Raw genomic sequence first — 25,464 nt, 5'->3', positions numbered from 1 at the left:
GCTGAAGTGAAAAGGCACCCTATCCAAAAGGCAGAACCTAGAAGCGGTACACAAAGCAAAACCTGGAAGCGGTACACAGCGTACCGCTTCATCACGCAGTGTTTAATTAGCAAACGCTGATCTTTGAGAGATACCACTTGCACTGCGCATTACAGCCCTCTCATTAAAAAGAGGCAAGCCTCCCCGTACTGTATTTCAGAATTTGAAATACCTGACCTTATTCAGAGTATATTTTTTACTAGTGCAAACTCCTTCCTGAAAGCAAATGCCACCTAGGATGTCCCATGGATATACCTTTTTGGGCACGGTGTGTGAAACTCGTTGCTAGTCATGGGACCCATCTGTCCGATTTTGTGAAAGCACTGCCACCTTGAATTTCATTTCTGCGACTGGTGGGTGGGGTGGGAGAAACTGCTCTCAGCTTCTCTTATTATTCTCTTGCTGGTTCCTAATTTTTTTTTTTTTACGGGGAAAAAAAGAAAAAACTCTCAGGCTCGGTCCCTCAGCACAAGCAGACATTTGATAGCTCACCGACATCAAGGGGAGCTTTCCTGAGATACTTCACAGGGACTGGACATCTCTGAGCTGCAAAATGCCACCACCAGCTGCTGCTCTGGTCTTTGGCAAGTGCCTTCAGTGGTTTAAGGTTAAAAGCCACGTTTCAGAGACTGGAGCCTGAGGCTATTGTGTTCCCCTGGCAGAGCGCTCGCTAGGCTGGGTGGCATTAACCACGCGATGCCGGGAGATGTGGCAAACCTGAACGTGGGCTTACGGTGATGGAGCAAAATGCCAGGGAATAGGGGTGAGTGTGCCCAGGCTTAAGGAACATTGCGAAATCTTTTCAAGGTGACACAAGTCACACATGGAAGGTTGTTGCATCTTGTAAACACTCCAGGGTGGGTGGGTGGAATCAATGCAGCAAACAAATGGCCCCCACCCTTCAATTGCCCCGAAAGGACAGCCATTGATTTATTTAAATCTATTTAAGACTTTGTTCCAGTTGTCCACCCTACAGAGAAGATACTCCAAAGTTATGATGATGGGGTAGCAACAACAAAAAAAAATCCTAAACCACACGTCAGCAGGAATTACAGTGCAGGGAAAGGACAGCAAGCTTGCAGAAGCAAGAGAACGAAGAGGCGAGGAGTGATGCAGAAGGAAATGCGGCTGAACAGTGGGAAGACCGCCAAAGTGCTTTTCTATCCATATTCCTGAAGAAATCGTACAGAGCCCGCCCAGCGGAAAGCTGTCGCAGGTCCCGGGTGCGAGTTCCCTGGGATCTGTGCCGGTCCCGCTCCGGCCAGCCCCGCGGCACGGGGAGCCAGCAGCGGAGCTCCTGCCCCGGCACCACCTGGGCAGGCGACGGCACCAGAGACTCCCACGGGTGCTTCTGCTCTCCAAAGACTTCCAGGGAGTATGGAAAAAAGGGGCAGGTTTTTCTGCAGAAAGCCAGCGGGATCTACAGCCGGTTACGCTCTGTAGAGAGCTACTACCTGCCTCTCTGGTATGCTGAACCCTTAGTAAGTCCTGCGCCTGTCCCACAAACCAAAGATGACTTTGAACATGAAGGAACCACTATCAAAGATACTTCCAAATAACAAAGCAAAAAATGAAGCAAGCCTCCCTGGGACAAAACCCAGAAGCAGTCTCTCCCAAGAAGATCCTCGAAGTGTTCTTTGGCATTAAGTGGCGAAAGCTGCTGAAACAGAGAGCGCGCAGATGGCGGTGGGGGCAGAGGGGAAGGGGGTGACAGTGCCGCGACGCACGGCTGTCTCCTCCTGCTACCTCCCACTAGCAGAAGGCAAACCTGCAAAGGCCCAACTTGTCCTTCACGACCGAATCACAGAAACGCGACGCGCTCTGCCGTCGCTATTGACCTGCTCCCCGTGTTCACGCTGCCTCTGAGCAGCCCAGCAAGAGGGACGTTTGGTGCCACAGGTCCGAATGCTGTTTGCCATTTTCATAGCCTCAGGAGCAAACACACGGACGGACTCAAATATCCCACAGGAGAACCCTCTTCGATTACTAAGCAAGAGACCATTACAGGACGGTGTCGATATGGAACATCTAAATGATTTACACAGAAGTCATTTTAATAGACATTAGAAATAAAACAATCCATTAAAGATTAGCAGTGCAATGTTAATGTGATAGAACGAGACAAAAAGAAGCAACTGAACACACAACAAAGTTAGGTCCTAATGGATAAACATAGGAAAGGACAACCCATATTTTCAGTTTACCACAACATATCTAGGCATTACAGCAGAGCTGATATACAGAACTATTTGCAGTGTCAGTAAAGACTTGCAGTATCTATTTAAGGCATAAAGTAGTGATTAACAGACAGCAGATGCTTAGTTGTTGCAAATCGGTGTAGCTTTAGTAGAAAGTCAACAGAACTATGTTAAATTACAGCAGCTGGGGGCAGCATCTGAAAAACCCATGGAGCTCCTAATTTGTGGTGTGGTTATTTGAAAACAATTCTGCAAAAGAAGTCGGAAGAAACAGGACTGCATTTTACTATTTGATTTAAACTCAGGAGGTTTTAAAAGTGGGAATGTAAAAACAAAAAGCTGAGAAACCAAACTTTTGGCAATGACGTTTGACTTGTACAGCAACAACTGCAAAGGAGCTGCATTCCTTGTCCCGCACAAAAAGCAATAGGAATGATTAAGCTTTAAAACACATATATGTACACACAAGAACACATATAATCATCCAAGAGCTCAGAACTATGTCAGGATCACAAATGTGTAAGGCAAATAAATACATTTAAAAGGTTCATCTGATACCAGGTCAGGGAATGTTCAAGGTGAGGTTAAAACATTTCTAAAAGGGAGAGGATTCCCCTTCTCCAGCCAGTTGCAATGTTTCGCTTTCCCAGAGCAATGGAGGTGAGGGGAGCAATGATGTAGCACGCACAAGGGCACCCATCCTCTTAGCGGACTTAGCAGTTATAAGCAAATCTCTCAGCTCAAAAACTGGATTTTGCACTTAAGAACACCACTTGCATGAAATCCCTCCTGCCTTTTACTGGTAAGGGCACTGGAAAAAGCCAGCATTGCAAACAGAACATTGCAGCCATAGCAACAAGCAATTCAACACTTAAACTTTTCAACAGACTAAACAGTATTTTCTTTCTGGTTTTATAATTTCATGGTCAATAATTCACCATGAGCACTTTACTTGTCTAGCTGGTTGTTAATGTCTCAGAAACAATCTCCTGTTAAAGCTTCAACCAAGAAAACCTTCTCACTCAAAGAAAAAGAAGAGTACGTGTATACAGGGAGACCACTTCAAAAATTAAACTTTTTTCTCCCTTTTTGGAAATTGGTATAGAAAGATGGAGAAAAGCCCAAGTTCTGGCCCATTAAATCAAGCACTAGCCCTTTATTAGTATTGTACGCTATAAAATGTTACATCCAAGAACCCAAAAGCATTAAAATTGAGATTTAAAACACCTAACTTAGGCCCTGCAACAGTATCCCTGAGTAATGCCCAAACAGCACAGGAACTCCAGTGGGAGGTCTCCTTGACCCTTTTCACTGACTGTGAGGAATTCTTTTAAAAATATTTTCATATTGCTAACAGTAAAAACCCATTTGAAAACCAAAATTGAAGGCTAAAAATAGGATAAAACATTCTGCATGGTTGATGAAATTTAACCCTGTTAATTAGACAGCTTCATTTCACAGTCAGTAAGAGTCTAATATTACCCTAATAAATGTATGGGTTTTTGGAAAGTGTCATGCATGACCGCAACTGAAATCATGCCTTTTTAAACTTTTAATGGCATCAAATTTAATATCTGCAAAAGAAATCACTGTTTTCCCCAAGTCAAGAGTTTGAGAAGTTCAGAACTGATTGACTAAAGCATAAGGGCACTGGAAGACTGTTGGTCTCTCCCAAGTAGACTAAATAATGTCCACATGAATTTTAATGCTCAACAAAAGTACTAAACCTAATGAATTAACTTAGGTAGGTAGTTAATTATCCAAAGCTTTCGTTACCCTTTCCTATCTCTTTACCATTTTTATACTCCTTTACGGCAGTGAAAAAATTAAATTTGAAGGAACCAGATAGCACAGACCCTTTGAGATCTTCAGGGGTCACCCTGCCTTCCTCGCCACTTCAGGTAACTTAATCGCAGCATAACCCCACGGTTCGTGGATGCAGGCTTTGTTGACTGACCCTACAACTTGGGTGTGGGCTCAACTTTGCTAGCAACACATGCTGAGAAGCTCCATAAATGACAGTGAAGGACAGAGCATGAAACAGACACAGAAATGTGTTTACACGTTCAGGAGGAGCGGGGACCTTCTCCAATCCCTGTTTATTTAGATTATTTTTGACAAGTAGCACTAATATCTATGGAATTAATGTGCCACGTAAAAGACAGTTACTCAGCGTTATGATTGTTTTTAAGCCCTGCTGGTCACATAGTTGTTCTCTATTAAGTTTTTTGTTTGTTTGACATGTTTTTTGATCTTCTCTCTCTACAAATCACAAGGTGAGGAACTGGGGAAAATACACTCTCTTTTTCAACTTCTTATGGCTTCTGGGCTGTCTTGAGAGCTGCCCGCCTGGATACTACCCAATACAGCCTGACCCTGCACTCCAGGATTTGCCGAGCGTTTTTCACAACCCAGATGGGGTTGGCTGGAAATCCTACTAAGTATGTCCGGAGACATATGTGTGTCAGCAGGGGAGGACGGGGTACTTCAGGACATGGTTTAGTGGGCATGGTTGATGGCTGGACTCAATGATCTTGAAGGTCTTTTCCAACCTAAATGATTCTATGATTCTATGATACTGTGCAAGTGGAAGTGTGGAGAAAGCATGGAAGCAAAATCCATTTATAACTAAGAATTACTAGTAGAGGTGACTGGTGACCAGCCTATGGGGAAGTGTCTGGTGATCGTGAGAGGTCATGCAGCGCCCTGTCGGATTATGAAGGCTTATACGTAAGGCACATCAAAGAGGTGTGTCACAAGGGGGACCTGGTGAAACATGGGGGACATTGAAAGACTGTCAGGTTTTCTTGATAGGAGAAAGGAAAAACAACCTCTGCGTTACACGAACGGGACTCTTGAAAAGCCACAGAAACATCCCATACTTACTTTTATCTTCCTGGTTCTCTTCTGCTGCTTTGCCTTCCTCGTCCTCGTCCTCCTCCTCCTCCTCCACCTCCTTCCGCTGCGCTTCTTCGTGGTGATCGGCGGCACCGACCGACAGGCTCTGGCAGCAGTGGTTGAAGCCGCTATCCCGAGGCAGAGTGAAACTTCGGGGCTTTCCCCCGTTCCCATTCAGCACTTGCATCCGCTCGCCCTCCACGAGGGGGAAGGGGCCGTAGTGGTCTTGCAGGTGGCACTTCTGGGTGGGCAAGGTCGACTGCCGCCGGTGCTCGGGGGACACCACGGCCGCCTCGGAGAACACCGAGTCTTCCAGCGGCAGCGTCTGCAGGTAGTGGAGTCCCGAGCTCGTCAGCGGCGTCTCGATGAGGTCCTGCCAGGAGCGCCGCTGGCTCGCCGTCTTGCGCACCGGCGAGTCGGTGGCGCTCCCCGCCGCCTCCGGGCGAAACTCCTCGTGTGACGACTGCGACTGGGAGGTCTCCGTGGACGAGAGCCGGCTGTGTTTCGGCTCAACGTAAGGGCTCGTGCAGCTCATCTGCAACGGCAGCGAGGGACCGAGCTTCAGATCGCTGTAGGCCGACTAGTCTTACTAGAAGTAGTAGCAGACTACTTCTAGCAGTAGACTAGTAGTCTAGTCTTACTAGAAGTAGTAGCAGAATACTTCTAGTAATAACCACGTCCTTTTCATCGTCACTGATGGCACCCAGTTCAGTAACGAAGGCACAGACTCACCCGATTAACCGGCCCTCATCCTAACTTTAAGGCATGCCCCTATATACCTGACACACCTGTAGGTCAAACACTGATACTTACACCTAGTGAGTATCTTTATGTTCCTTAGCCCTTAAAATAAGCCAACACGATTATCTGCAGAAAACTTTGCAGAATATGGCACCTCGGAAAACATAGAAGAGATGTGCCTGGTCCATTAAAAATCTTAAAAATACCACCCAACTGCGTGTTGTCATCCTATCCTGTTAAAAATTTATTTGCAATCGCATTTGCAGTGCTTCAGTGCAGTTCAGAGATCTATGATTTTGGAACATAAAGTATCGCATTCAAATTAAACATCGTGAACACTCTCTTTCCCCAGACTTTCCCAGTTTTTCATTCCAATTTTTTGCCATTTTAAAAGCTATATTCAAGTAAGATGCATTAGTTAACACTGTCTGAGTATACGGACACGAAAACTAAAATTGCCCGTGCAGAATAAGTTGGAAGTCCACACTCTGGTTTTATACCAACAGCTGCTTCAAGAAGAAAATAAAAACCAAATCCCCTTTTGTTCTAATTTACAGAGAAACCTACTTTTTCACAACCACCAAACAACTGGTTATCACTGTTTGCGATATAAGACAGAACATTTTACGTTGGCACTTCTCTGGAAATTCAAGTGTAAAGCTTCACAGCACAACTGTTGGAGCCTTAGAGAAGAGTCTGTGCTGTTACTGAGGTAACAACATTTTGTCAGAGAAGTCGATAAGGGGGCGGTGAGGGATTGCATGGATGAGTAGCGGTCCATCATGAATGAAGAACAGGAAGAAAGAATTCTGTAACTTAATCTATTTTGCACAGTGCGTGGGATGATAAATCCATGTTCTCTACAAACCAGTGAAAACAGCCATGATGGCTGTTGAAGTTAGCGCTGCACGTTACTTAACAAATGCCTTAAGTCAAGTACTGACTCAAAAATATAGCGGGGAGTGCCATAATGTGCGCATGCACGTGCTTTTAAGCAGGAGAGTAGGTAAAAGTGACGCTTTACGTTGTCATTTCTGTAGACATTTGCAGGTGACTTACCGAAGGAGGCCGTGGGTACGTGTCGTACGGGGGTGGTGGGCTGTCTTGTTTGGGTGTTGATGGAGTGTCAGCTTCCTCCTTATCACTCTCACTCCAGTAATCTACAAGTTACATACAGATCAGATCAAAAACTACCAACACATTTTGATACACTTGTATATCAGAGACTTGCTTTCAAAAAAGCAAAAGGGAAGTCCATCCTTGGTATTACCAAGAGTTAAAATCTAGCAAATGCTGACTCCAGAAACGTTAGCTGCTGTAACTTGGAATTGTTTTAATCTAAAGAGGGAAAATTCAGAACGTTATGGGGTATACTAAGCCTAATGCCCCATTGCAGAGATATTAAACAACAACCTGCAAATGAGCTACAAATTTAACTCTTGTACACGCTTTATAAATACTACATGCATACAGAATACTCCTAATACAAGTATCAGGTTTTCAAGTACTTATACAGCCATAAAAATAATTATGATTAGACGTATATCAGCTAGAAAATACCGGAAGTATTTTTCAAACAGAAAAGATGAAAAACGTAACTCGTTAAAGTCTTGTTGACTGCAAATAACATTAACAAATGTAATTAACACCAACTGGCAAATCAAACAAGTAGGGGTTATTGCACACGTGACTGACTAATGCTATTTCTCTACCCATTCTCTCCATTGTAAACTACCAGTTACCCGAGCTTTTCAATTGAATCTCTAATAACAAAGAGCTGCATTTAAGATAAGACAGAAGAACTTTATATCATGTATCTGCTTCATAAAACAGCTGCTGCCCTGTTACACATGCAAGAACATAGAGGTGATACGGTAAGAAAAAATATGACAATGACATTTAAGCACAGAGTTCCAAAAGACGGATGAGAAAGTACAAAGGACGCAGATCTTGTGGGCTAAATTTAATGGGTTACAAGGTTTCATTTTGTCACGAAACCAAGTCTTGGCCAAGCCCATTTCATATGTTTGGTACCTTGGTCAAAGGGGAAAACACATGGCAGAATGTACCACGTGGGACTTTATAGTTATTTGGTTGCAAATATTTTTGAAGCAGAACAGCATCTAACTAAATGGATGCTGGACCTTAATATTCCTTACAAAAGAAAACCACTTAACTGCCGCCTCAACTCAACATGGATAACTGTAATATCTCCACCCATTGTAAGGCTTATGCAAACATCCCTGTTGGCACTTGGTTTCTGACTGTATTACCTTCTAGTATTTGGGTAAATCATTGTACAACAGGACACTTTAGCTCAGACTATTCACAGACAATTTTCACTTTGCCTAGTAAGCGCTCAGTGAACTGCACGACTTACTACTTTGATAGATGAGGAGAAAAAGATTGATTGCTGCTTCATAAATGATCTAAACCAAAATTCCAAGCTGGCACAACACGTAATTTTGGCTTTAATGACTTTTTGTTACTATGATGATTATTGTATTGTATGATTAATGATCTACTGTACCTAATCTTCTTCAAGATTTAAAACAAAAACTTACCTTTAAATGACACCATCTTGAAACAGCTGTCCCTAAAATTTTCTGTATTTTTAGATTGTAGTAATGGTGGGGACAGCCTTATTTGTCTATTTAATTTTTCGAAGCAGAAACAACTCTGTTTTAACTCTGAGTCTCTTAATTTGCTTACTGCAAGCTTATAGCTGAGAGATTATCTTTAAACAGTATAATAAACAAAGAGCATAAATAAAGTTTTCATGACTATGAAATAAAAAAATTCCAAAGAGTTTCGTCTCTAGAAATCTGCAGATAATTAGTTTTTGGTGAACAAAAGACTAAATTGGTGAAAATTCTTTTTTAAAATCACGCCTAGTTTTAAGAAAACTTGTTTCCAGCAACTCAGACCACCTGAAAATATTGGCATATAGGCATGTTTGTTCCTATTACAGCAAAGCCGAATGGCGCGACGTGTGGCGAGACGCCTGTCAGAACTGCATCACTCGGTGACATTTCTGCAGACCTGGAGCTCAACTGTTTATTCTGAAAGTAAAATTTAGCAGCCTCAGTGCAGATTCCAATTTTGGCTAAAAATACGAAGCCGTTCTTGCTGTCAAATCCACATACAATAAACCACTGTATGATGACGCTTTTGCGCACCTTACCTCAGACAGGGAATTCTGTTGGCAACCTACAGCTTGCCTAAAAAATTCTGCAAGTCACAGGGGTCAGCTTCCAGATGAAATGTATGAAAAGAGCCTCCCACCAAGTTTTAAAAATGGTCTGCTTTTGGCAACCAACTTCTTAGAGTTTACCTAAAACGTGTATAATGCTATCAAAAAGTTGCCGTATTTCTCTCTGCAGATTTTGTCCGATTCAGTGACAGACAAGCTCAATGTACCAGGCATATCTTGAAAGCTTTTTGAATAAGCAATAGACTGCATATATTATTTATAAACTAACACTGACCTGCCATTTGCCAATTAAATATTTTCTATTTATATAAGCCAGTATTTTTTCTCCGATTTTATATGACTGGAAAGGATATAACTTCTCCATCCAAGGAAGTCCCTTGCCATATTGCTAACAGTCATTGCATTTAATGTGGAAAGTTGATGGTATTTTTATAAAACTGTTCTGTACAGAATGTGACATTTTATTCAGCAGTACACCCACAATTCAGCGATTCGTGCATCTCTGAAGCACTTGAAATATATTTATGCACTTTAGATTCAGAACCATTCAACTCCTAATTGAAACAGGTTTGACAACTACTGTTGAATTGTTTCAGAGTTATTATGGAGCTTTGCTGCAAAGGGCTGAACTGAACAGCAACGTCAGTTAGTACCGTCACTGAATATAGAAAATCCAGCTTCACGGTTTTTGTAATTGCAAAAATGCTTGAAGTGATAGAGAGGTTTTACTTTGCTAACTTGATGCGTCTGCTAATTAGGGACACTACTGAGCTGTCTAATAGCCCTTGTGCTGGGAGCCAAGGATAATCACCAGAGGCATAAAAACACTGTACGGCAGCGAGGGGGAACGTGATACTGATTCCCACGCTGACCACAACTAAGCAACACAAAGAGGATATAGTTTTACCTATCTGTATATGATACATCAATTTGAGTGAATGGCATTAGAGCAGTAATAAAGAGCTCCGTCAGTGCCTGGGATATAATTTCCATAGTAAGTGGGGTCTCGCTGATTATTTTCAATAGGCAGACATTTTAATAATAGGTAACGTGAGGCCTGAATGCACATGATCTCATGTCTAGGAGCTGGATCATCTGCTATTTTATTAGTCAGTGATTGCTTGGTAGCAAAAATATTTCTCCACATCCATCTGGATTTTGAAAGGTGTATGATGTCTGCAATTGTGCACTTGGACAGCGTTAGCATAACTGTTCATACACCTTTTCCCTCACTGTCCCACACGTTATTGCGATCCTAGTGCCAACCTGCTGCCAATAAAAGTTTGAATTTGGCTTTGAATGCTAACACAGAGGATTTCCTAGAAGACTCCAAGATTCAGAGTTTGTTCACAGCCTCTTCAAGCAGCAACAGATGGCATACAGGTCCCTCCAAACTGGTTATCGTAGTGCTGCCCGGGGAGCACGGATTCCCACACTGATTTTGCAGTCTGGCGAGGCACTGAGAACACGACTGGAGGAACGCTGAGCACGGTGCCGCTATCCCGGGCTGTGCGAACGCGGAGGGCCTGGTGTTAGGAATGACGGGACGTGCCAAGGACCATACCAGACTAAACCAGGGTGTGGGCAGCACTTCCAGGATAAGCGGCTGCACTTACTGGAAGACATGGTTAGAAAGGAGGCAACAGCAGGTACAACCTAGTTACGTGCGAGAACGACAGAACCCAAAAACCTTCCCACGCGCGCTGCTACCGCCGAATTACAGCAGTATGCTGTACAACACTGCTCTTCGACCCCAGGCTGATCCCTCTAGGATGCTCTGTGGTGAGGCCATCTGGGTATGAATCACGGCAGACATAACTTTCGGATGCTGTCTTTTAATCTTCTACCACTACAGAATATCCTACTCTCTTGATGTTTCCACCTGGCTGCCAAAGTAACCCTTGCTTCTCTCCGGGGAAAGGAGGTTTTTTTGCACAGTGCCTCCCAGGAAAATGGCAGGGCAGCAACACGTTGCAGAGACAGACCACGCGCATCTTCCTCCTGACGGTATCAGACCAGAAGGTCAGGGCGAAGGCTGCCGTCACGTAGGTTGGGACAGAATCATGACTTCGGGGGGCAAGAAGGACACCATGTGGCAAATTGGGAAGCCTAGTGATAGGCTTTTGAACACAGCTCTCCCTGAAAAATGGTTAGAACTGTAGTCTTTGTAAAGAAAAGACTAGATTAAATACATTGCTGCTGCAGCTCCGAGCTATAAACTTTTTGGGCCGAAAGACAGAACCTTACTGATGAAGGCTGCAGAGCCACAGAATTAAAAAGTGAGGTTTTGGCTCAGTGGGTAGCAGGCAGACAGGCATCTGGATAAGCTCTGGATCATCATGACCACTGCAATTTTCTGGTGCCTGCTGCCAGGTACATCTGTAAAAAAGAGCACGGATTCAAAAGCCAGCTGCTTGCCAGAACAGCTAGTTGGACAGGAACGCTTCTATGGATCCAGGTCACTGGCAATTCTAGGAAACAACCTCCCCATCACAACTGAGGACTGACCCTTCCTTCCTCCTGTCCTCAAACAGGATTTCTACTGCAGCAAACTAAAGCAAACTGACTTACTATTTTATATATGCTGCTTTTTTAAACCCATGAAATATTAGACATTAAAAATAAACAGGTGTAAAATGCTGTAAACCCGCAACAGGGCTTTAGCACACACCTCAATATAGCAAAAATAGTAGAAATCACAGAAAATTAAAATGGCCTTAAAGTCTTTAGGGGAAATCCAATTATACCAACAGGCTTTAGAAGAATGGTTTTGTTCCTGAGACCAATTTCATGCATTCCTGCCCCCTGTGAATTCGAACACCAAATGCAATGCTGAAAAAATTTTTTAGTCTGCAGATTCTTAAGTTTCTTCTAATAGGGGACACAGACTCCTTGGTACCACACACCGGAGCTTACTGGCAGTACATTTGCTGCTTTTAGCTACCTTCTGCGGCCTTCTCAGAAATAATCCAGGGTCTGTGGACCAGAATCTGCAGGAGTTAATCAAAACCCCTGAGAGAGAAGGAATTCTCTAAAGCAACAACAGTGATACCGATACGTGAATTGCTTTCGGATGACGAGAATGAGGCCTGATACACAACAGGGAAAAAAGAACAGATGAACTTGTGATAAGAGCTGACAGAAGAAACCAAAATAACAACACATTACCTTGCTCTTGTTTGATCCTCTCTCTTTCTGCATAGCCAGCAGCAAGCATGTTAATTCTGTTTAGCCATCTGAAATAATATTAAAAAAGCAGTGATACTGATGCAGCCTTGTAATTTTTGGGTTCATTTCTACAAAAAACAAAGTTAGGACCACCTGAAGGAGATTCAGGACAATGTTATTTTTCATATTAGACAGCTGTTTTCTTTGATACTCTTACTCAGGGAGTCTCCAAAGATCTATGAATTTGCTGTTGAACAAATTGTTTTCACAGCAAAGATTTTATTTGAAATGGAGAACCGTGTACGATGTCAACCATCTGTAAAATAAAGGATTTAGAGATAATCAAAGAACTATTAAGTCTGCTGCTCACAGATATGGCATCACACCAATACTCCTGCTGTTCTGATGTCTTAAGAGTAAACACCACTTTTCAGAGATTTAAGCAATATTTTAAGGCCTGAATTGGCAACTTAGCAGAGGAACAGAGCAGAAACCAGCAATAAAAAGAACAGGTTCACTCCCAAACAGACAGTGAGGTTTAATTATGCCATTATGTGTTTTAGAGCTTACCTACAGTGCCAAGTACAAAGAGACGGAGGCATATCAGAATTGACTTTTGTGTTCGTGTCAGAGAAGCAGGGAGAGAAGAGACAGTTGCCTCAATGCAATTCACATCTAAGGCTTTAAGCTTTAACCTCAACTTAGATGCGAAAAAATGCTTCCATAAGCTGCACAAATTAAATAAAAAACCACAACCAAACTATTGCTATTCTTTTCTAGCAGGGCTGTCATTGCCAAGCATACACTCAGCTGCCTGCAGCAGCGCACTGCTTCAACCTGCCCTCTTCCCCCGTGGGGCTCTCAGTGTATTCATTAGCCAAATGTTTACACTAAATCAGGTCCTCCATCAACGAGGCTTTAAACCACCATGACAATCTCCCGTGGTTGTCCGTTCCATGGTAAACCTGGAATTACTTGCTCCAGTCACCCCACAGTCAGGATTTGACAGGCTGGTTGGCCAACCGACCGGCTTGTGATTTTACTGCTTGGGTACACAGAAGGACAACTGAAGTCAGGTTTGTGTTTTCTTCAGGAACGTGAAACCCCTGCTGCAGAAAACCGTGCCTGATGGGTTTTATTTGCATACTGTAGGCACAGAAACAGGACATAGTATTGTCTCAGCAGGGGATACGCCTTCGTAACCACTTCTGCATGCCAGCCTTCAAGACATTTCAGTGCAGGATAAGCAGGTATCAGATCATAAAATGCACTTGCTCCCCTTGACATTAACTCCTGTCACTCTCCTTCCACAAACTCTGACCACATGTATGATCTATAAATCATGTTAATGGTCCATAAATCGTTGTACATTGGGAAGAAAGCTAGAGATTCACTCCTGAAGTGATTACAGAATACTCCCATGTTAGCATACAATCAGAATTTCTGCCAGAAGAATAGGGAAGCTGAAGAACAGACTCAAAATTTCGGCCGTAGTTGTTAGGAAGTGCCATACACTTATAAAAATAACTGGCACATAGGAACAGAAATCCAGCAAATCATGTCTCAGACAGTAATTTCACATCTTCACCGCAGAAAGGTGACCCACTGCAAAGCTGTCTTCTAGGTTCACATTCCTGATATGTGAAGACACTCTTTGGGGAGTAAAGCTCAGCTGTCTCGACAGCTCTGCCAGCCCAAATCAGAGGCACCGCACAGGAACCTCACTCAGAGCGCTCCAGCCCCGTGCTGCCACAGGACCAGCAAAGGCCACGGACTTGCCTGTGTCCCGGGGGTAAAGCGGTGCGAGAAGACAAGCGCCTGCTCCGTCAAACGGCATGGCAGACAGTGGAAGCGGCCCTTCGCTTGCCTCTCACCTATTTTGGGTTTCATGTTCCCAATTCAGGTCACGGCTCACCCCCTTCAGCAAGGAACAGCATCCTCCCGAACCCCTCTGGCTAGAGCTGCTGACCACAGAGCATTAGATGGTACACCTATAGAGGTTCTCCTGTGGAAAACTTCAGTCTGTCCCACATAGGAGATAGCATTTTGTGTTAAGTGTGCATGAGAGCGAGGTGACCAATTATGTCATCAACCACTTAACTGACAGCCAGCTGATACTGCTTACAGCTATGGTGGATGATTGTTTCCAGAAAAATGTTATTTCCTGAAAAGTATAATCTAATAAGAACCCAGGAAATGTATACCAGTCTGAGAGAGAGACAGCAAACTGACTTCACGTTGCATGATTTTCTGCAGGTCATGATCTGTGTCATGGTTTGGAATGTCACCTGCAATGCCCGCGGGGTGAATGCGAAGGTACTGATGTGGTTGTAAGCTGTTAACAACCATGGCTTCTTTTGAGTGGTTTGCTAGTTTAGAAACCAGAAGAATGGTACTGACTTCTTCTGCAAAGTTTCTGATATGTGGCTGCTAAAGGTTCTTCAGACATGGTTAGAATGTGTATGGTTAGAGAATTAATATTAACTTAATAAAGCATGGCTAAAGTTACGGTTCATTGAAGATGGAATCCTACGAGAAATCCAAGGCACTGGGCTTGTATCACAGGGAAACGTAAAGATCTCCTGCAAAACGGGAGAGGAGTAACACATGCCCGCTTTACAATGTGCTGGGGACCAAAGTTCCAAACATACAGTTATATAGATATGCCTTACTAGAATATTAAAAGACACAAAGCCTTAGGACATGGGAAGATTTAAATCTTTCTTCCCTGCGGTGTGCTATGTCCTGGTAGCCACTGAAACTTTCAGAGGGCAAGAGGCCAAGAAAATATTCCTTCCTTACTGCTAATGCAGCTTTAATTTTCTTGTGAGAATTATAAAATCTATTTGTTAGGTATGACAATAAATGCAGTAGCACCCAGATGTCGCAGCAGTCATCTAGGTTTTCTTTTTTTTTTTTTTTTTCAAGAATAGCACATACATTTCTTGTCAGTATTTAATTAAAACAATCTTATGACACAGAACAGGATTAAAAAAACCCCAATCTTTCTGTAGACCTGCACCTTCTGTAAAGAAGAATGCACAGTAGTGGCACTCTCACAGGATAGTAGGAAACATTTTTCTATCTTATCTCACACTCCAGGTAGATGCAATGCTTGTAGTCAAAGCGGGGTGTCAAACTGCCCTTAATCATAAAGCTCGAGGCTACAGGATAAACTTGCTATATGGGACTGTGGATACCTTACGGTGTCTGTAGGTACCCAACTGCAGTTTAACCGGAATGAAGAAGCCTGTAGACGATGCAGGAGAATTTTTGGAGGCCGCCTTCACTGAAAACTTCCAGAGACATTCTCATGCGCTAATACTACAAGGTGACTTGTCATCTTTCCTCTTGATCACAGAGCTACGCTAAGGAAGAGAACTCTTATAAATGTCAATACTCAGTGTCACAAAAAGAGGACAGCTCAGTTACAGCAGGTCAGGGACGTTCTCCGACAAATATTCCACGTGAAGTTACTGGCTGTATTTCCCTGCCTGGAAGATATAATTATGGCAGCCATATATGTCATCACTTAAAAAAATGGACAGTTTGGAATAAAAAGGAAGAATAAGAGTATTTTAAGTATTTGAGCTGGCCAACGCTGAAAAGGATGCATTTGCCTCTGAGCTGATGATCAGGATTTTTGAGTAAAGAACAGTTAGTCCATAAAGCAGCAGGCACAGTCACCAAGAAAAATCAAAATAAAGTCACATACAGTATCGTCAAGTAGAAATATATGGACTACCTTCTACATCAGAAAATTTTTGTGGAATGGGAAGAAGAATGCATTTCCAAGCATGATGTTTCTATACTATACACTTACACTAGCAAAACAGTACTTTGCAGCAGTAAAGGATATTCTGTCCTCCTTCTCGCCCAGACTAAGCACGTTATATGGGTAGAAAGAACACTTTTGCTGGTGCAACCACGCAGATGAAAGGAACTTCAGACGGCAAAACAACAAAGTTCAGTGATCATAGTTCTCCAGACTCCTTACCAGCATAACAGTGTGGCACAGTCATAAAAGTAGTAAGAAAATTTGAATAGTGACAGAGTTACCCGAGATGAAAATACCCATTTTGTGTGAGTAGATACACACAAACAAAAACTTCATATCCTGCATACTTTTTTTAAAAAAACCTAACTAAATCATTTTATACAAAGGATGAAGAAATTGAACCATTTTGAACTTTCAGTTAGCCTATGTATTAGCAGTTTTCTACTTTTGCTTCTTTTGCTTCAAATATAAACAGAACTGAAATGACTACATGATACATAATTAAAGTGTATGTCAGAAACCTGACAAAGAAAAAGAACAGAAATTGATCAAAACAGGTCTTAATTTAACTTAATAACTTGATACTGTGTTTGACTTCAGCTAGGCTACAAAATGCTTTTAGACAGGAATATATATATATATCTATATATAAAATCTCTGCATTTGAAAGATTATTTTTCAGTAACCCACATTTTTTTTTCCAATATACTGAGTTAATTCAATGTTTGTGAAAGTGAACTACTTTTTCTAATACATTAAACAAAGAGAAAAAATAAAATTATTTGGTGAGACTCTGATGGCAACTTGGATGCAAGAACTTCAAGTAATTCCATAGACCTTGACTGAGGTGCTTTAAATTTACATGTGTGTAACTCAGATCAAAATTTGGTCAAGCTCATTCTAAATGAATTAATTAGCACTTATTTCAAAATATGATTAAAAGACTATTTGTGCTAGGAATTGAAACACCTTTTAGTCCTTGGGTTTTAGACTGTGCAATATATTTGTAAAGAATTGATGCATATTTGCTGCTGCTTTCTGATCACTGAACAGTTATATAAATTTTTATCCTTAGAAACAAGGTGCCTTGTCATACTGACTGAGGACCTGCTGACAGAAATGATTTATCCACTGCTGTAGTTCAGGATATGCCAAACAGACCATGCCATTATTCTGTTTACTGTGCAGCAAACTGCTTTTTGAGTGACTGACTTGACAGAATTATCAAGGAAAGGCAAGCCTAAAATTTTACAAGCAAATAAACAGGTTTTAAGTTTTTTAACTGAGGAGAGACTTTTGAAGTGAGCTTTAGTCATGCATGAACTTTTCAAAAAATGTTTAACAGACAGCTATTTCTAAATGAAAGCAAGCATAGTATAGTATCAGCATACCTTTCCAGTCAAATATTATCAGTAAAGAACTGGCAGTACCCTGAAGGTGCTCTGCCAGGTAGCTGAATCTAGTACACACAGGGGAGATTAAACCATGATTATAGCACTCACTAACAGTTTTATTGGCTTGAGTTTTATCTCCTTTTTCCTCTGTTTTAAAAACAATTTTGCTCAGCAAGGATGTCCACAGACATTATCTAAGATAGAAGAATTCTCAGGTTGCAATAATAGATTTTTGTTTGTGTCCTCTGTCATATGATGAAAATGGTGTATTATTTTGAACTGAATTAATTTCAGTTTACGTTGTGAAGATAATGAAATAAAACCCCAAGTATTTGAGTAGATGAGATCGATGTTCAATTTACCATTCAAATGAATTAAGAGGAACTGTGTTTATTTTGTGCTGAAGTCTCAATCATTTTTCTGAAAAAAATGCACAAGTGGCTTAAAATAGATAAGGTAAAACTCAATACCCAAAGAACTAAGACTTAAGTCCTTGTTCTTTTTGAGTTGCTGAAATTTTCCCCACTAAATTCAATACAACCAAAATTTCACTTCAACGTGCAGGTTAAATTCATAGCAGTAGAGAGAAACAGAAAAATTAATTCCTTGTAATCCCCATCTCCTTTTTCAAGACTGGCAGAGGAAAAATCAGTGACTGCTTTAAATCTTTCTCCAAGTTCTCATTCCCTCCAGGGCCAGAAATTGAAGCATCCCCAGAGAAAGCATCACATACTTTGGAAGTATGTTAGGAATCAGATTTGGAGATATTGCACCTTTGCAGGTGCCGTACAGCCAAAAGCAGAAACTTGGAATTCCCAAATTGTGTTTGGATGTCGTTGCACATACTGTATTTCTTTTTACAAAGAGGGAATCTTGTTTCTAAAAATCGTCAAACCTTTGTTTCAGAAAAAGGGGTTTTTGCATGAATTGAAGATTTAGCATATGCAGCCACTCAGAAACAATGCTATTCTGCACTTATTTTCTCAGCTATTAAACTTAACCTTTTAGATTAACACATAATTTATTATCACTGTATTATTACTAGCTTCAAGAAGTGGCACACTTAAGGAATGGTTCCTTGAACTTTGCAAGATATCCTTACCTGTTCATATCATCTAGATGTTCAGCAGCAAAATAAAAACTTTTGATCTTAGGATGGCAGGCTTTGAATGCACTGTAGAGGAAAACCACAATTGTAAAAATGCAATGTCACGACTCTCTTTTTAACAAAATGTAAGATAGTCTAGTCACCAAGCAATGAGATGAGTTCAGATTTCCTGAGTTGTTGGATGCCCCTGAGCAGTCTATAAACATACAACTTTTAGGATTGTGCCAGATTTCACCAATTAAAGTACTCTTCAACTACCCCTTTCTAAATAATGCTTAATTCATATGTGCATAACTACTGTTCAACAATCACCTGCGACGTACTATATTTGGATAAAGTTAACCAGTTAAGGATATAATTTTATGTATCAAGTAATTTTGCTGATATACCTATAGGTGTCAATTTTTTCTGAACAGAAAATTGACTGAACGATTTATTCGATACAACAGAAAAACTCTCAATCCTGATTTCTCACATCCCAACGACCTTTAGCTCTAATGGCTGCGTTTCAAACAGAAAAATGTGATGTGCTGATTGACTTCTGAAAAGCTGTTATAAATCAGCACTGTGTTCTTGAGGGCATTTGAAGCAATGGGCAATTACATCTCATCTTTTCTTTCCACCAAAGTAATCAACATGACTGGGCTGAGAGAATTACTGCATTTCATACATAATATGAAATAAATTACCAGAAAGAATTTTTTAACTATGTTGGATAAAGATTTATGGTGAAGTACTTGAAGATCCAGAAAATGCTTCTGAAAGTAATTAATAATTTACAGTACAGAAGAATCATTTCTGAGGATAGCCTGAAGGTCTCTCTTAAAATAAGAACAAAAAATGCATAACACTCCCAAAGAAAATAAGGAAAACTGCAAATGTGATACATGAAGACCATCATCATTTTTCTGAGACAGAATGCATTTTATATATATAAAAAAAATAATAAAATAATTTTCACTCTCTAACCCATTGTGTCTCAGAAAAATGGTAAAGATGTTCTCATGTATATCATGCCTGCAATTTTCAACATATATGTCTGTGTGTGTACATATATGTAAATATATGAAAATAGGTTTTAAGAAAACAAGGATATGGAATTGATATCCAGGAAAGTTACTGCTAGTGAAGGTAATGTAAAATTGAGACAAAAAGAATTCCTCTAATGCATTAGAGCATGACACAATGTTATGCAAGTGAAAGCAGATGTACAGTGACATCTGCTCAGTTTAGAAAGACATCATCAAGTTACTGAGACCCAAAACTTGACTTCTTAAAATTCTTACAGCATCTGTCGTCTGGATTCTTAGAGGTTTTTTTCTTTATCTGCCACCCAAGCAAGGAACTTCAATAGCCACAGTAGATACCAAATCAGGTAAAAAAAATAATTTAAGCAGGGTGCAATTCTGAGAAATGAGAAATGCTGCTGCCCCAACAAAAAAAGAAAAAATGAAGCACTTCAGGAATGTAGCCCAAGGACACAGGACAATAAGCCCAAGCTGACGTATTTTTTTTTTAAATGCAGTTTTCATTTTCTGCCCTTTGAGACCATCATGAAGAGTAGAGTTCATCCTGAAGAGATATGTAGACCAACTGATACAAGGTCAGTGTCTTCTTTAGAACTGTATGTACTACAAATCATGCCATTTTACTTTTGCAATTGCTTTTCTGTACAAATTTCAGTGATTCCACAGTCTTGATAAACTTAAAACAACAGTAAAAACCATTAGAAGGCAAGGCAAAAAGTTTTCAACAATAATGACTCTAAAAATACCTCTGTGGGAGTATGCACCTGTCACATTGCTATACATGCTGGAATTTGCATCTAAATAAGAAATGGATTTATGCAATGGCACAAATCTAGACTGCAGCACACACAGCTAGGTGAGAAGAAAAGTTATTTGAAAACCTTTAGGTCATACCTCAAAAATACAGCAAATCACTGTCATTCTCTTTTTTTACTCTGCCTCAGGACAGATACACTGCGTCAGCAAACTTTGAGATGATGTTAACCAATTTGGAGTCACATTAAAGACTGATGCCTGGCCATGAACTCGGGGACTTTTTTATTTGGATGGTCTCTTTATTCTGCTTAAAGCCCTTTATTGAGCTTAAAGATATCACACACACACTCCAAGCCCCAACAAACAAACAAAATAACCCCCCAAACCAGAAAGGAAACAAAAGAAGAAAGGAAAACTAGGAAAATAAAGGGACAGAAGCGGACAAGCAGCCTTCTTGCTCTTAATTCATTTTGCTCTAGTCAGGCATTGTGATTCATGATAAAGTAAAAAAAAAACAAACAAACCTTTTTCAGGAAAGGTGGCACACAGAAACCACACTGAATTTGCCTGTTCTGTATGAGCTTATTCTCTGATACAACCAAATGATTATTGTAACAAAGTCCATTATGTCACTGTTTTAAGGGAAGACCTCATCCTTTGTTCCACTTTTTCTATCGTATCACTGCATTATTTTTGAGCATACTTACTATTTCTTGCGGCATTCACTGGCTCTGTCAATTTTAAATTCAGGTAGACTGATGAATCCTTCCGCTTTTTCATCCTGCAGAGATAGTTCTAGATATTACTGTTGTTAAGGCGTCAGGAAAAAACCCCACCACACTCAAAACTTCAAGATATTTTCACTTGCCTGCTTCTTACATAAGGAATACTAATGTATGCTCTGCTCTGGCAAACCTCCCACAGAAGTCACTGGGACTTTTGCCAAAGTAGTAAGACGGATCCCTTGGTGTAAAATACCATTTTAAATACCCAGTTTTCTCAAACAATTTCACAGCTGAACCAGCACTGGAAAATATACAAAATGACCAAATGTATTCAGGCAATTATTTATTGTAATTAGTTAATTTTGGGGGAAGATGGACTAACCAGTAAGGAGAAATGCAGCCTGCTGTAAGAAATAGGGAAAAAAGCAATTTCAGTGTGTGCTGTTTACCATCTTTATATGGTATCACAGCTAAGAGGCATGATATCTCTTCAGCTACCTTCATCTCTCTCCAACACTCAAGAGAGAAGACATCTGACCTTCCTCCCCTCTCCTCTAAAGACCTGCACATAGTTTATTTTATCAGATATTCGATCTCCCTTGACTTTTCACAATTTGAAGGCATTATTTAAGCCACTAATACATCAGTAACAACTGCTCATAACTTTGCATGAGAAATTAATACAGGATCGTGAAAGTGAAGCTGCCGAAAACACAAATGTATGTTAAGGAATTCCACAGAACTACATCTTTTTCTCAGAATCTCCATGGTTATTTATGCTACATATGCAGTCCATATGACCATATGCTTTCTTTAAATAAATAAAAGACACAAATCAGCATATAAAACTGGAACTAGAGTTGTTCTGTGGAAGGTACAAGGTTGTAACAGGTTCTGCATTAACAGGCATTTTAAAATCGAAAGGATGCTGTTTAGAATAAACTTGCTATTTCTTTTTTGCATGGTTGCCTAAGGAAACAACATTTTGGCAAGAGCACTGTTTGCTTGTTTGTCCATCTGCCCACTGAGGCTCCCCCCACCAGCTTTTGAATCTAGTGGTGATTGCAGACACTTTGGTGAAGGAGCTGAGGTCTCAAAAATAACCGAGTCTCAGCAAATCTCAGGGAAACTTGGGACAGGGGAGACAGAGGCGCCCAGACCACTGCCCTCTCCACAGGGAAGGAAGGCACAGCTCGGCGGATCCGCACGCTCCTTGGCCAGGGCTGGTGACCGGTCATCGTACCTGGAGATAAGAATTACCACCCCAATGAAGACCCGTAGTAGACCTCGAGGAAGGAGGAGGGAGGGGAGGGAGTTAGGGTTACTGGTCTGAAGCTGGGATCAAGGCGCAAATGGGATGAGTTTGTGGGAAAACAAGCTTTGGTGACTCTGTTCATGGAGCAACTTGCTTTCTGTCTACTCAGGGAAGAGCTGGGGATCACGGTATTTTAAAGTGGTTATGTACAAACGCTTGCAGTGATTAAAAGAACAAGTCCAGGACTGAGTGCATCCACATGTTGGCAATGATTTTCTCTCAGGATATTTACTGAGACTAATAGGGTTTAAAATTAAGGTTTCCTAACTCACTGGCAAAAAGCTCTTTTGCTAAAGCTGATACAAATAAACGAGTACTAATGCAGAACATGTTGCACAATCCAAGCTGTACACAATTCACTTGGGCTGCTCTGGTGCTCTTTAAGTTCAGCATAAATGAGCACTGAAATCATATCAAAAGCTACAAAGAAGGAACGACAGGAGAACACAACTGAGAAAACAAAAGCATCTTCCTTAACTGCCAGAGGTTTTGGTGATTTCAGTAGCACAGATAAACAAGGAACACCAGGCAGCGCATCATTAAAGTTTAAACTCCCATGACTAAGCTTGAATGACAGGATTAAATAACTACCTTCTGCCTTTCAAGGGTTTGAGGATAGATTGATTCTAAACTGGTGACAGCAGGACACAGGAAAGTGTGTTACTTCTCCTTGTAGCAAAAGGTGAATTTGAAGGACCAAATATCTCCGGACCTTAATGGTGATTTATTCAGGCAGTTAATATTAATTTCAGTATGATTATTTGGGTGAATAAAGTTATTCACATGTTTAAGCACTCAAAGCACTGGCTTCCCATTAAATCGTGACAACAGCACTACACAGGGTATTTGTTGAGACAATGAACACAGATGCTTACCTCTTCATTTATATACCAATATAGAGATGTATCCTTCAGGACAAACCAGTATTTTTTCCATTTCTGGGAGAAATAACTCTTGGCATCTTTCTTTTTCCAAAGCCAGCCTTCACAGTCCCCTCGACCAAGATCTTTACATGAGATCCGTCTTTTGCTTTTACCAGGAATAGGAGCTGAAAATGACAAGTTGATGTGAAAGCATTTGAATTGTCCACTAAATCAACAAGACAGCTTGCCAGAAAGCACTATATATTTGCTTAAGAGAATTAATTAAAAACTTCAACCTCAATTTGCCATGAAGATATTATTACAAACATTCTATTTCAACCACAAAGTCTGTGCAAGGCAACATAAGTTAAAAACCAAAAGAAACCAAAACAAACCATGTTCAGCACCTCACAGAGCTCCTATTCTATGGGTAAGACAAAAAAAAAAAAAGCAACACAGAAAGAGAAGACATTATGGAGAAAAGAAAGGCAAGATGGTTATTTGTAATTTTCAACAAATTAATATTTCACATCAGATTAAAGCACACAGCATATAAATTCATGTACTTTCACACCTGGCTGCCAAATACAACTAGGTAAGTACTTCACAGGTATTCAAAACCCTCTCTTTGCAGCTCCTAAAGCCTTTGTACTTCTAAATCAAAGGAGGACAATTTACTCTGATATAAATTACCTGACAGCTTAGGTAATGAGCAAGGGCTGCAGTAAGGCATTACATGCACACAGCTGGAAAAACCAGCCTTGGCCCCGAAGAGCCTAGAGTCTAAGTATTCAAAAATAAACAGCAGCACATATATGCAGGTAGAGGAGCATTAGGAAACTATGAGACATCAGTACTGGACTAACACCTTCTCAACCTGATCAACTGAATTCAACATTGTATCGGAGCTAACAAGTTCTAGTTCCTCAGATACTGCAATATCATAAACATTAATGTTCGCAATTCCCTTCCTACCAATACATGAAAACAAATTTAATTTTTACCTTTGTTCTTCTTTTTACTTTTCTGCTGTAGAGAAGACTGCTGAAATGTCTACAAGAAAATCAAAACGGAAGAAGTGAAAATACAGTGTTTATGTTCAACCACAGCCTTATCATAAAAGAAGTGTAATGTTGCGAACACTGAAGTCATCACCAGGTAACACCAGCCAACAGACTTGGAGGCGTAAGAAAAAAGGTAATTTTAGTTCATCTGTTCATAAGGTTGTAAAGCAAAAGCGCACAGGGAAACATCTTAAAATAGACCACAAATTAATTTGCCAAAACAACTGAAATTTCTCTCCAAAATGGTCGCTCTTCTCTTATTCTGTTAAGGAAGGAAAGTCTCCCTTTGGTTAGTAAGATAGTGAAGCTACACAGCCCCTGCATTTCTAATACATCATCTAATTAAGGTCTTCTTGACATAAATATGTAAATATGCAGATTAACACATTGCCTAATGCAGGTCTGAAGGCATTTATACAATGGTCTTTAGAACATCAGACAATTTGCTCAGAAATGGGCCCAGTATTTTTGAAGACACTAATAAAATTCTGCGAAATCACAACTGGGAAAAAGTCTCCCAAATAAATACTCTGAAACAGAAAACACTATTTTTTTATCAGGTTTTGACTGGAAGTATTTCCCTCCAGTTGATCCACTCCCATGAACCAACCCATTGCCTTGGCAATGAGACAGGATGGAAATTATTCCTTTACTTAAGATCCCAGCTTATTAAACTGGCAATACGTATTACCACATTCTGTGGTCACTTCTGTTAAAAAACTTTGACTCAGATAATCACCATCGCTCTAGTGAAATAAAAGAATAATTCTGTAATTAATCACTCCAAAATCTAAAGTTGTTGTTGAATTTTAGCTTTCTATAAAGACAAATGTATTAGTGCTGAAACTAAGAAAAGGCAACATTTGAGGGTCTAAGCATTAAAACCTCTTCCTTCAGCTTACCATGAATCAATAAAAAAATCAAAGCTTTTGTGCCACTTGATAAAAATAAACATAAGCAAAAGCACTGACAGCCCTGTAAGCTCAAATCCTGTTCCTAGCAGATAAGACAAACCCTCACCCCAGCTTGCAAAGCTCCCTTTCCAATTCAGAGCTGCTTTTCTTTTCATTTTCTCCTCCCCGCTTTCTGAACACCTGAGCTGCCGTGCAGGAGGCTGAGGCTCAGCTTCCAAGGGATGTCTTGCCTCACAGCTGAGACGTTCTCAAGCAGCAAAT

The 25,464-nt window shown here is 40.7% G+C and overlaps 1 protein-coding gene across 1 annotated transcript in view; it reads right to left on the bottom strand.

Moving 5' to 3' along the window:
* The window catches only part of CNKSR2 (connector enhancer of kinase suppressor of Ras 2), a 177,758-nt gene that overhangs the window by 33,116 nt on the left and 119,178 nt on the right, over positions 1 to 25,464 (bottom strand). The window contains exons 14-20 of the mRNA XM_010571380.1: positions 24,230 to 24,278; positions 23,238 to 23,410; positions 21,030 to 21,103; positions 18,533 to 18,604; positions 12,259 to 12,326; positions 6,936 to 7,036; positions 5,124 to 5,670 (exon numbers count right to left, since the gene is read on the bottom strand). Coding sequence (XP_010569682.1) covers positions 5,124 to 5,670; positions 6,936 to 7,036; positions 12,259 to 12,326; positions 18,533 to 18,604; positions 21,030 to 21,103; positions 23,238 to 23,410; positions 24,230 to 24,278 — 1,084 coding nt within the window. The remainder of the gene's footprint in view (positions 1 to 5,123; positions 5,671 to 6,935; positions 7,037 to 12,258; positions 12,327 to 18,532; positions 18,605 to 21,029; positions 21,104 to 23,237; positions 23,411 to 24,229; positions 24,279 to 25,464) is intronic.

This window comes from Haliaeetus leucocephalus, unplaced genomic scaffold, assembly GCF_000737465.1.
Source record: "Haliaeetus leucocephalus isolate CR32 unplaced genomic scaffold, Haliaeetus_leucocephalus-4.0 Scaffold317, whole genome shotgun sequence".
NCBI lineage: Eukaryota > Metazoa > Chordata > Aves > Accipitriformes > Accipitridae > Haliaeetus > Haliaeetus leucocephalus.
Note: the sequence above shows the minus strand (reverse complement) of the source record. Positions and strands in the feature narration are given on the sequence as shown.